Source organism: Melanotaenia boesemani, chromosome 13 (assembly GCF_017639745.1).
Source record: "Melanotaenia boesemani isolate fMelBoe1 chromosome 13, fMelBoe1.pri, whole genome shotgun sequence".
Lineage (NCBI taxonomy): Eukaryota > Metazoa > Chordata > Actinopteri > Atheriniformes > Melanotaeniidae > Melanotaenia > Melanotaenia boesemani.
The window spans coordinates 22,824,370-22,836,808 of NC_055694.1; the positions used below are offsets into that span (position 1 = coordinate 22,824,370).

A 12,439-nucleotide genomic window follows, 5' to 3' on the forward strand; every position below is an offset into this window, starting at 1 on the left:
ACAACAGGTCAATATGTAAACTGTATTATTTTTAGAATGGCAGGAACTCATGCAGGTCATGGACAGGAGGCAGGTAGAAGAGGAAAAATAGTAAACTTTATTTAATTGTGCGGCTGGGCGCTGGGGTGTGGGGCTGGCCTCTGGTGGTGGCCGTCTGGGCGGGCCGGGTCCCCCCGGGTGGCGTGCTGGCCCTCGGCCTGTGGGGGGGGGGGGGTGTCCCTGCGCTCCTGGGCCCGGGCCCTCTGCCCCGTCTGTCCCGGGCGGCCGGTGCCCGGGGGGGTCGGGGACTGCTGGCCTCGGCCCGCCGGGGCCGGTGCCCTGTGTCCGCGGGGCGGCTCCTGCTGGGGTCTCCTGCTGCTGCCTTCCTGGGCGGGCGAGTGGTCGTCTCTGTGGACCGGTCGGGATCTGTTGCCTGCGGGGGGGGCTGGTGGCCTGGGTCTCGGGACCGCTGGCCTGACTCTGGCCTCTGTTCAAGTGAGGTGGCATCTGCATGATCACTCTGCATGGTCACTCCTTCCTGAACGTCTCCACACAGTCTTTGCGTCGCCGTGTGGCCGAGTTCTCCAACACATCCACACAGGTTTCTCTGCGCGTGTTCTTGAATACAGCAGTTTCACTTATATCTATTATCATATTTTTTTTTTCTTTTTTTTATTATTTCTGTTCTTATTATTATTATTACTCTTACTCTTATTATTATTATTGTTACTATTACCAACTAGCTGTGTAATGACCTACTGGCTAGGATGATCTTAGCTATATATGTTGTAAGTAGTATGGATTACATGGTCTTCTGTATGATGTTTCAAGTCCCCACCCGCACTCCCCACACCCTTTCTGTCCCTCTCTCTCCCCTCCCTCTTCTCTCTACTTTCTTGTCTCTCTCTCTCTCTCTGTCCCCTCCGGTCGAGTCCAGCATTAAGAGTCTGATTTAATAAAGTTTTTCATGTCATCAAGAGGGACTTTATACATGTAGTATAAATCCCTGCTTGATAGAGTAAAATTGCCCAGCATCAGACGGCAGCCAGACAATCATTCTGTTTGCAACGATGCTGGACAAGACAGGTTAAAAAAAAAAAAAAAAAAAAAAAAAAAATTTAACACAAACCAAAAGTGCAGCAGTAGCAGTACAACATAAAGTATAAAGTCTATAAATTATTAATAATGTTCACAGAAACCAACCTTTGGATGAGGTATGGCATGCATTACTACTATAAGGATCTGGTAAAGGTACTGTTTTTTCAGGACTATAAGTCACACAAGCAGCAGTTGCAGCGGTGCACCCAGAAAATTTTCATAGAGGTGGCCACGTAGGGCCTGTGAAAATTGTGGGGTGGCACACAAAACTGGTCCTCCTTGTGGTAAATCAGGTAGAATTCAGTCTGTGGCTGAGCACTGCATGCCCCTTCACTCTTTTTCATTAAAAGACTATATCAAACACGTTTACCTCAAATTTGAGAAACACAAACATTTCAGAAACAAAAGACATTTCAAACTGTTATTTTAATTATTCTTTCAGTATTCATTGCGTCAGCATTTTAGGTCTTCTAGCAAATCTCTCTGAAGAGTCCTGGGAAAACCAGGGGTTGTGGCTGTTTTGGTTCTTCTGCTCTTGACTGAGATTAATTTAGGATACAAGAGATAAAATTATTTTAAACTTGATTTTAAAATAATAAAACAACCTCATTGATACAACTTTTCTATTATGACTATTCCCAACTTAAACTAGTGATCAAGGTGAATCATAAAGGTTTTAACATGAAACGTACTTACCCACTCTAAACCCCCCAACCTTTTTTGTGCCAAGGACTAGTTTTAATGTTAGACAATATTTTCACGGGCTGGTCTTTAAATTGTGCGGATTAATACAACAAATAATTTAAACGACCAGCATAATAACAGGTATTTTCTTTAATATAATGATAAATGTGAATCCACTGTGTATGCAACTTTATTAGCAGTGTCATCGTAACACGAGTAATGGCCTCTGAGCTTGTTTCTCTGCAACAAGACTGTCCCATCTAAGAGTAATGGGAGACAATGATACCCCAAGTGTGTTGCTAATGTCCAGTCTGCTTCGTAATTTGGTTTTGGTTGCTATCACTGCAGACAATCTCGCTTCACACAGATAGGATGTTGAAAATGGCAACAGGGTTTTTTAGTGGTGTTGTTGCGATCTCAGGGTATTCTCCAGGAAACCGGCAGAGTTGTTGTCTGAAATTTACTTATGAGGCTGCCATCATTTGCGATCTCCAGCAGTTGATCTTCTTCTTGCAAGCTTGTCTACCAAATAGCACATGGTCATGTTTATATTTTGTGAAAGCACATTGCAAGAAAAAAAACAAAAAAACAGAAACCAACCCTCTCACATTTAAAACCGACAACAATACTGTTTTTAAACATTACAGAGGAATACACAGTGTGCAGAATTATTAGGCAAATGAATATTTTGATCCAATTACTACCAGCCTACTACCAATTAAGCATATCAGGTGATGTGCATCTCTGTAATGAGAAGGGGTGTGGTCTAATGACATCAACACCCTATATCAGGTGTGCATAATTATTAGGCAACTTCCATTCCTTTGGCAAAATGGGTCAGAAGAGAGATTTGACGGACTCTGAAAAGTCAAAAATAGTGAGATGTCTTGCAGAGGGATGCAGCACTCTTAAAATTGCCAAGCTTTTGATCACGTTATCATCGAACAATCAAGCGTTTCATTCAAAATAGTCAACAGGGTCGCAAGAAGCGTGTTGAAAAAACAAGGCGCAAAATAACTGCCCATGAACTGAGGAAAATCAAGCGTGAAGCTGCCAAGATGCCATTGGCCACCAGTTTTGCCATATTTCAGAGCTGCAACATCACTGGAGTGCCAAGAAGCACAAGGTGTGCAATACTCAGGGACATGGCCAAGGTAAGGAAGGCTGAAAAACGACCACCACTGAACAAGACACACAAGATAAAACGTCAAGACTGGGCCAAGAAATATCATAAGACTGATTTTTCTAAGGTTTTATGGACTGATGAAATGAGAGCGAGTCTTGATGGGCCAGATGGATGGGCCCGTGGATGGATCATTACAGGGCAGAGAACTCCACTCCGAGTCAGACGCCAGCAAGGTGGAGGTGGGATACTGGTATGGGCTGGTATCATCAAAGATGAGCTTGTGAGACCTTTTTGGGTTGAGGATGGAGTCAAGCTCAACTCCCAGTCCTACTGCCAGTTTCTGGAAGACACCTTCTTCAAGCAGTGGTACAGGAAGAAGTCAGCATCGTTCAAGAAAAACATGATTTTCATGCAGGACAATGCTCCATCACACGCATCCAAGTACTCCACTGCGTGGCTGGCCAGAAAAGGTCTAAAAGAAGAAAAAATAATGACATGGCCTCCTTGTTCACCTGATCTTAACCCCATAGAGAACCTGTGGTCCCTCATCAAATGTGAGATCTACAGGGAGGGAAAACAGTACACCTCTCTGAACAGTGTCTGGGAGGCTGTGGTTGCTGCTGCACGCAATGTTGATCATGAACAGATCAAGACACTGACAGAATCTATGGATGGCAGGCTTTTGAGTGTCCTCGCAAAGAAAGGTGGTTATATTGGTCACTGATTTGTTTTTGTTTTGTTTTTGAATGCCAGAAATGTATATTTGTAAATTTTAAGTTGTTATATTGGTTTCCCTGGTGAAAATAAATAAGTGAAATGGGTATATATTTGGTTTTTGTTAAGTTGCCTAATAGTTATGCACAGTAATAGTCACCTGCACACACAGAAATATTTTCCTAAGATACTAAAACTAAAAAAGCCCCACTCCAACTTTCAAAAATATTCAGCTTTGATATTTATGAGTCTTTTGTGTTAATCGCGAACATAGTTGTTGTTCTATAATAAAATTAATCCTCAAAAATACAACTTGCCTAATAGTTCTGCACACCCTGTAGACATGCTGGATTCCCCTGGTTTGTTGGCAAATGGGTAGCGGAGCCATTCCTTGGCAGTTCGTGGGTCTTTTGTGGTTGGAAAGTAGCGCTTGAACTTGTCTAAAAGCAAAGACAGGTGATTGTGCACCAGCTGGGAGAATGAAAGCTCCAGCTTAGTCTCTTCCAAGATTTCAGCTAATGTTTGATACATGTCAAATATATATCTGTTTACACGCCGTCTCCACAAATCCAGTTTGGCTTTAAATGCAGCTACTTTATCTGCCATCTTGAAGACAGTTGTCATTTTCCCTAAGTGACAGATTGAGTTCATTGAGCAGGTTAAATATCTCACACAAGTAAGCGAGTTTTGTGACCCATTCCGTCACCGAAATCTGCAGCTAGTTGTGAGTTTTTTTCTGATGGGAATCTATCCAGCGGTTCTCGTAATTCAAACACTCTGCCAGCGATCTGCCTCGGGATAACCATCTTATTTCTGAGTATAAGAGAAGGTGTCTGTGCTCTGCGTCCATCTCCTCACAAAGCTGCCCGAACAGGCGTGAATTAAGGGCGTGTGTTTTAATGTGGTTAATAACTTTAACTATATCATTCAATACGCTTTTATGTTCCGGGGGCATTTTTCTGATAGCTAGCATTTCCCTGTAAATGACATAATGCACAGACTCACATTCAGGTGCTACTTCCTTAATTTGAGCAGTTACACCAGACAGCTGTACGTTTATGGGAGCAGCTCCTTCTGCGCATATGCCGACACAAAATGATTATTTCAGATTTCCTGATGTATAATCATCCAGCGACTTGAAAAGTTCTGTGGCTGTGGTTCTGGTTGGCAACAATAGTGCACATAACATATCCTCATGCACATCCTCCTGATAAACATATTACACATAAACAAGAAGTATTGCTTTGTTGTCAATATCTGTAGTGGAGTACGTACCATGGTGATGTAGTAATCCTCTCCAACAATTGTGTCTCAATGTCTACTGCCATTTCCCCAGTGTGCCGAGTTAACGGTGCTAGCTGAAAGAGGTATCTGTGCTATCTTTTTAACCACAGCTTCTCCTAGAATTTCAAGGCACATGTCTTTAGTGGTGGGAAGGATGAATTCTTGACCAATAGTGAAGGTCTTAGCCTTAACAATACAGTTAGCCACCAAGAATGATGCTCAGTGCACTCAAATTTGTTGATGTGGTGCCCTCACTAATTTAGGCCAATCAGTTCATACTCTGTGAGAAGCTTCGTCTGCGACCGGGCGGGAATAACTTAATAAATCAGCTGTTTATTAAGCGTAATAAGGAGACTAGTTCTCCCTCACAGTTTAAAAAGGTTCTGGAGAAAATTCTGGTGTTATGTTAACATACTGGACACATATTCAGCATGTTGTTCCGTGTGGTATTGTGCAGTTAAATAACTTGACTTTCCAGATTAAATGTTTGTTCTTAGTCTTGGATTTTGTGAAATAAATTTCAAAATAATTGCGACTTAAAATCCAGTGTGGCTTATATATGTTTTTTCCTCTTCATGGCGCATTTTGTGCCTGATGCAACTTACACTCCGGAGCTATTTATAATCCAAAAAATACGGTAAAATGTGTTTATATACAGAAGCAAATAATCACTGACAATAGGCAGGTGATGTAATCAATAGGAGATAAAAGAAGAACAGGAAATTAATTTAAGAAAGCAGAGAAAAAAAGTCCAAATCCAAACAGACACAAAGACCACAGACACAGATTGTACTGATCCACAAATATTTTAATATAGATTGCTAAAGTGAAGGTGAATTCTACTTCATCACAAGCTCTGGAAGCCATAGATTACAAACAGGTGGACTTAATTAAATCAATTATGTGGCCTCTGAAGGTAATTGGCAGCAGTTGGCTATATGATTTCATAGAAAAGTAGAATGAATTAGTATGCACCTCTTAATTTAACTTCATTGATTTGGAGTATTTCGTTAGATCCACTTCATCAAATCCCAAACACATCAATTTAAATGACAGATCATAATGCAGAAATACCAAATGGGCCACTGTATATTGATGCATGCAGGTTTGCTCTACATTGCCTCGATGTTTGGACTTGCATCTGTCTCCAGATCCATCGGTGCACTCCGCACACCCTCTGTTTTATTTGACTGCTCTCTTCAGTGTTCTGAAATTAGCAGATCCCCAGCAGAATGTTCAGTCCAATCAAGCTGCTATGTTTGCACCAGTCAGAGCATTCAGGTTAGGGGGAGGTCTGCTGGGTGTTATTCCTTGTCTGCAGACCTAGCTCCACACAGCAGCCCTGTAGAACCCCTGGGCTAGATCTATCAGCTCTTCCCTGCTTGTGATCACAAACACACTCAGCACACGCTGTCTCGGTCTCCTGCTGTCCCTCTGTGCTGTCATTACCACCCGTCCACAGCAATACAAACCCAGAGCATGCTGGGAGAATTAATGGTCCAAGTGGAGAGAGTTGACGGGTGGTTGAGGAGAGGGGCGAAGGTATAGGCAGTGAAGGAGAGTGTGTAGTTTGGTTAAAGGAGGTTTATATAATTAGGTTGTTTTTCCTGTAAGCAGAATACTTTTGTTCTTCAAAAAATAAAAAAAAATTAGTCTCATTACAAAACATTTTAGCGTTGCAGGATTTTAGCAACTGTTATATATTATATATATAACTTTAAACCAAAATAAGGTTTAAAATAGGGCTAGATGATATTTACAAGAAGAAAAATTGTGATGATCATATTTCTGTAATATATTTTGCAATATAAACAAAATATTAGAAGGGATTAATCTTAATTAAATGTATAGAGAAACCTGAAACACAACTGGTTTTAATACCCCAAACACTGATGAGGAAGCCCATCTTTCCCTGATCTTTTATTATTATTACTCATTATCACTTTTTTTTCTTAGTAAGGTAATTTCACAGTTGAAGTTTATCATTTTTCTGTGAACATGTTAACACAAAAAAAAAAAAAAAAAAAAAAAGCAAACATAAAACATTCAAACCTGAATATAAAGCAACCATAAAATGCTCATATCAGATCTTTGAAAAACTGATTATATTAGTTTATTAGATAAATCAACATACTCAGTCCTCTGGAAACCATGAACGTAGTTTACAGATGTAGATAGTACGTTATCCAAAATAAATGACCTTTTAAAAGTCTCTGATACTCAGGTCAGATTAAGCCAAAACTAATCTGTGACAAACCCTTAGAAACATCTTCTGTCAGCCTCAGAATAGACTGCCTGCATGAATGTATCATGGGATCCTGACTTGTACCAAAATAGACATGTGTGATTATAAAAAGAAAAATAGTTTTCTTTTATTTTATGTGTGGAGACAGTCTAGCCACTTTTCTGGACCCTGTAACAGGCCTGTCACTAATGGTCCTCATTACTTAACTGAAAAATACAGAGAAGCTCACTGCTCCTCTGTATTATTTAGCTTAGAAATAGACACACATTGGGGCTTTGATCCAAACATGAAGGAATGCTGTGGACATACACACGCACACACACAATTTTAATATACACATATGGCTGACATTAAGACATTGCTGCAGGTTGGTTTTGTGTTACAGCTCATTGTGCCCACTTAATAGCTGACTAATATCCCTGATTTGCTCTGATTCATTGGAATCAGATTTCAGGTCATTGCTAAGCTGTAATCAAAGAATCTCAGGGCATTAATTTTACGATCTCAGACTACAGATAAAAAGAAAAGAAGAAAATGGGGAAAAGGATAGTTTTGGCCACTTTTGTTTCTCCCAACAGCTTTAGTTCTCAAACTGTAAGTTCAGCACTTTCTCAGAAAAAGGAAACTTTATTCGTCATAGTGATGAAGATGGAAATCTACTCCTTGAAAGATTCAATCGCGAATGTGTTGATTGAGCCATAACTTTATCCCACTCTGGGTTTTTGGGCAGAATGTTAGACGTCTTTATCATCTTGAATTACTGGAGCCTGAGGTGTATCTGATTTTGTGAAACAGCCTCATGCTCCCAGTTTATTGTACTCTCACACTGTGCAGTCATCAGGCCAAATGACTCTCAGTTGATGGCTAGTGCACCTGCTTGGATGTCCACAGGGTAGGCAGCTGAGAAGAGGAATTATGGCTCTTCTCCTGAATTTAAATCTATCAAAGAGGAGGGAAAAGACTAACTTTAAGATTTAAATGAATTGAAACTCTGTTTTATGGGTATCTTTTTCTTTTATTTACACCTTTATGTTTGTGAAGCTTGAATCCAAGACTATAAAACTCTATCAGTATCAGTGTCTAAATCTAACAAACTGTGTAATGTTTTCATTTTGTATTCATACTCAAATGTTCGTGCACATTGTAAGATACATAAATACATTTATATTTGGTCCCTATTTTTAAATATGTATTATCTAAAGTCTCTCTCCATGTTAAGGTTCTCCTGGCCTGCAGGTCCAGTTCAGAGTTGATGACAGTTTCCTGAGGCCAGAAGAGAAGGGCTGCTTCCTTGACTACCTGACCAACCACACCATGCACATTGACATCTGGGATGGGGACTCTTTGCTTCTCATAGGTTCTACTGCCATCGGGCTCAAGGTAAAGAACTGTAAAGTGAAGATCCTCGACTTGCTGAGCTGACATTAGCTGTAATAGGACTCTGAATCCAATCTATCTGACATTTTCAAAGAACTATATTAGTTAATCTGTGTTGGAAAAATAAAAAAAAATATTAACACAAGCCCTGTCATATACTAAAATGTCTTCATGCTGCATTTTCTGGCTGTTTTTATTAAGCTGTTTAGCAGTTTCAATGCTGGAAAAGTCAGCCAAGAAAACTGAAAAATCAAAAAAGTCACTCAATCAGTTTGTCTCAAAAACACAGTCATATCATGATGACTGCTATTGGTTCAATCTGACATGTAGACAAAACAATAGCTCTTAGCGACTTATACAAACATGATGGGAGTTAAAGGAAATTGTGTGATTTATTTTAACAGAAAAAGTCGAATAATTTAAAAATATTTTTTCTGTTGCTCAGTCTGATTGGAATAAGCCCAACAGCTCTCAGTGCTGCTGACTAATACTACATTTTAGCATTTACCCTGTCAAGAAGGAAGGATACACACATTAAAGACATTTAGTATATACACGTTGCAGTTATTGATTAGACAGATGCTCTCTAAAGATGTTCAATCTGTTAATAATTTGTTTGGAAGCTTGCAAAATATGTGAAACGTTTTATCAGGCAGAATTAATGAAGTAATTCACAACTGGTCAGAGTTGTTTACACTAAACCTCTGCTGTAGGGAACCACAAACAAAACTAGCTCTAGCTTATAGTGTTGATGTCCAGAATTTGTTGTCCTTTAAATTACTTATTTATTTTTTGCTTTTTTTCTCATGTTGTAACTGCCTTGCAATGTATTGCATTTTTTAAATGCATTTCATGTAATTTCCTCACATTTCTATCCCCAGTGCATGTTGCGTCAGGGTAAATCTGCAGTACAGGCTCTTCATGAGTTGGAAGTATTGACTACTGATTATGCGGCAGAGGAAGCATTGCTTACAAGCTCAGATTTGGGTCCAAGGTCAGCCTGCTGCTCATTAACTGCTCGCACCTTGGTCAGAGGCCGGCTCCACATACGCACAGGCAATATAGGCAAGTACTAAAGTTTCTTTTTTTACATTGATTTGCTGCTTTTGCATATCATGTATTGACATGGTCATGTGGCCTGGCTTTTGGCTATGGGGACTAGTCGGGCTCCACTCAAGAGGGTGACATGGCCTCCCCTCCTGTGGGCCCACCACTCGCAGGAGTTCTTGGGAGGTCCATAACAAACACCATGTTCAGGCATAAGAGCATCCACATGTGCACTTGGCACCAGGACACTCTAGGCCGCAGTTTAATGATCGACTTGGTAGTCGTATCATCAGACGTGCGGCCACATGTCTTGGACTCCTGGGTGAAGAGAGGGTTGGAGCTGTCAACTAATCACCACCTGGTGGTGAGTTGCCTCAGATGTAGGGGGAAGGATGTCGGTCAGGCCTGGCGGACCCAAATGTGTTGTGTATGTCTGTTGGGAACATCTGGCAGAGTCCCCTGTCAGAGAGTTTCAACTCCCATCTCCAGCAGAGCTTCAACCATGTTCCCGGGTGAGGCAGGAGACACTGAGTACGAGTGGGCTGTGTTACATGCCGCTTTTGTTGATGCAGCCATCTTCAACAGAGTCCCCTGACTGTGTTGACCTTACCACAGTAACTTTTGATATGATGTACAGCGGATATCTCCAACTCCGGTCCTCCTGCAGGTTTTGGATTCTACCCTGATGCAACACACCTGACTCAAATCACTGGGTCATTAACAGGCTTGTGCAGAGGTGTGTTATAGTAGGAGACATCTAAAACCTGCAGGACAGGAACTCACCAGGACCCGAGTTGGAGACCCCTAATGTACAGTAATCTGGACACAGGAGCAAAATATAAGATTCTTTACGTTTAATACAGCATGATGATTTCTTTGACCTTCCCCAAGTTGTCATAGCTTCTGTTATTGTTAGCACATACTTTTCAAGCATAGCCCGACCTCCACTGCTACACACCAGAGGGTTGAGAGTATCTGCATTTGATCAAGTGTGAATTTCTTTGTATTTTTGTATGGAAAGCACAACAGTAAATGTAAGTTGTAAATAGTTTTGCTTTTTTAAAGGGCATTTTACATCTGAAATATTCAGGTTACATTCCTTTTAAGGACTTAAATTAGGAGGTAATATTATCTGTTTACTTTTATTGATGTTTAGAGTTTGGAAATGACTACAAATCCCAAGACTGACTACAGAGAGGTGTGGGGGTTTGCAAAGCAAACACTGTGCCAACGCATAAATGTGATAGTTCCACTCCATTTGGCAACTGAGCACCTTACCTCTCCCCTTGCACTCATCTAATTTGGGCCTGGCGTGCCCCCGCGGCGCGATGGCATCTGACGATAGCTTCCTTGCCATTAATCAACTGCTGAAACGATACTCCCTCTCATAAACAATGCATCCTTCTCCAGGCCAAAGAAATTCTTAGCAGTGCCATTGTTAGAGCTAAATATGCCAGCAATTTCTCATTGTGCTTATCACTCATAGCAGGTTGAGAACGCGGCGGGTTATTGGGTGGGATGGAAGGGGGAGGGTTGTGTCTGGCATGTAAATTCCAATCAAGCCTCAGATATCCATCAAGCACTCTGGCCGACAGTCAGAATCAATTTCTGGAGGGAATGCTTGCTAGCACTTTTCTTTGTTTCTGCTTCCATCTGTCGCTGCATTTCTCACATTCTCACTTCTCTCCTCACTCTTCATCAGTGTCTTTTCTGTTTTTCGCCCATTCATTTAGTTACCTCTTACCCTTCTTTCACACACTCTCTCCTCCACCCTCTATCAGGCTGTTTGTTTTGCTATCTCACTTTTCCCACATCGACTGTGTTTCTCTCATTTTCTCAGCGTCTGTCATGGATGTCATCAAGCCATAATGAATCAGCACTCTTTTTTTAGTGGGCGGTTAAGGATGTGAAGCTTAGATTTGATAGGAATGACACTCACAGACACACTCACGAATGCATAGTTATCAAATCACTCACACATGTCAAGAAGGCGTCCACTCATGCGTGTACACAGACATATAGACAGACAGGTGTAACAGAGCATGCACACGTTGTGTGATGAGACAGGAAGAGAGAAATGGGATGCGGACAGGTAGAGTATATCACTCATATCATATGGAAACCCAACAACAAACATTTTTTGTGATTTTCAAGTTCAGTGGAAGGATTACATGGCTTCTCTGTGGATTGAAAATTCTTCAAACTTTAAATCCCCTTTGGATGGCCTCAAAAAGTCACACACTGGCCAAGCTGAGAGTCAGGCTGCACTGCTTTAATGCTGTGCAGATACAGAGGTGAGGAAAGGTGACTTCAAGTGGTTTATGGGAAAGAGTGCAAATAAATAATAAAAAAAGGGAAATATCTGTACTTTTGGAAGGAAGAGTAGCTGATCTGCAGGAAAATTTAAACTCACAACCACCAAGAAGAATTGTGGGAATTTAATGGCTTCTCTGTTATACCCATGCAGTTAATGCTGTGGAAACTTGAACTTTTTCTGCATTTACAAGGTGAGCCTTTATGGCCACGATTTGAAAGACTTACTGTATTATCATGTATTTTCAATTATATAATGAATTTAATCTCCTCGCCATTACCTTAAAATTACTGACAACAGAATCCTGACTACATACTGCTTTATTTATATGTTGTAGTGATGCATACTATTAATCAGGTCTTTATTTTGCCTCTTTGGGAATTTATCAGAATTAAGCTGTATTGAAAAATATGAGTGGCAGACTGTCATTTTCAAATTGTAAAGAGTGAAACACTAAACAATATCCTTTTTAATTACCGCAAGGTGGGATTGACAAGTAATTTATTAAATGGTAATGATACACACTGTCAGGCCTATTCAATCATTCTCTAAAGCAGCCTTTATTAATAAC

At 40.7% G+C, this 12,439-nt stretch overlaps 1 protein-coding gene across 2 annotated transcripts in view; it reads left to right on the forward strand.

Moving 5' to 3' along the window:
• The window catches only part of nphp4 (nephronophthisis 4), a 184,646-nt gene that overhangs the window by 127,893 nt on the left and 44,314 nt on the right, over positions 1-12,439 (forward strand). For both annotated transcript variants that reach the window (XM_042003774.1, XM_042003773.1), the window contains 2 exons: positions 8,350-8,510; positions 9,389-9,572. In XM_042003774.1, the coding sequence (XP_041859708.1) occupies positions 8,350-8,510; positions 9,389-9,572 (345 nt within the window). The remainder of the gene's footprint in view (positions 1-8,349; positions 8,511-9,388; positions 9,573-12,439) is intronic.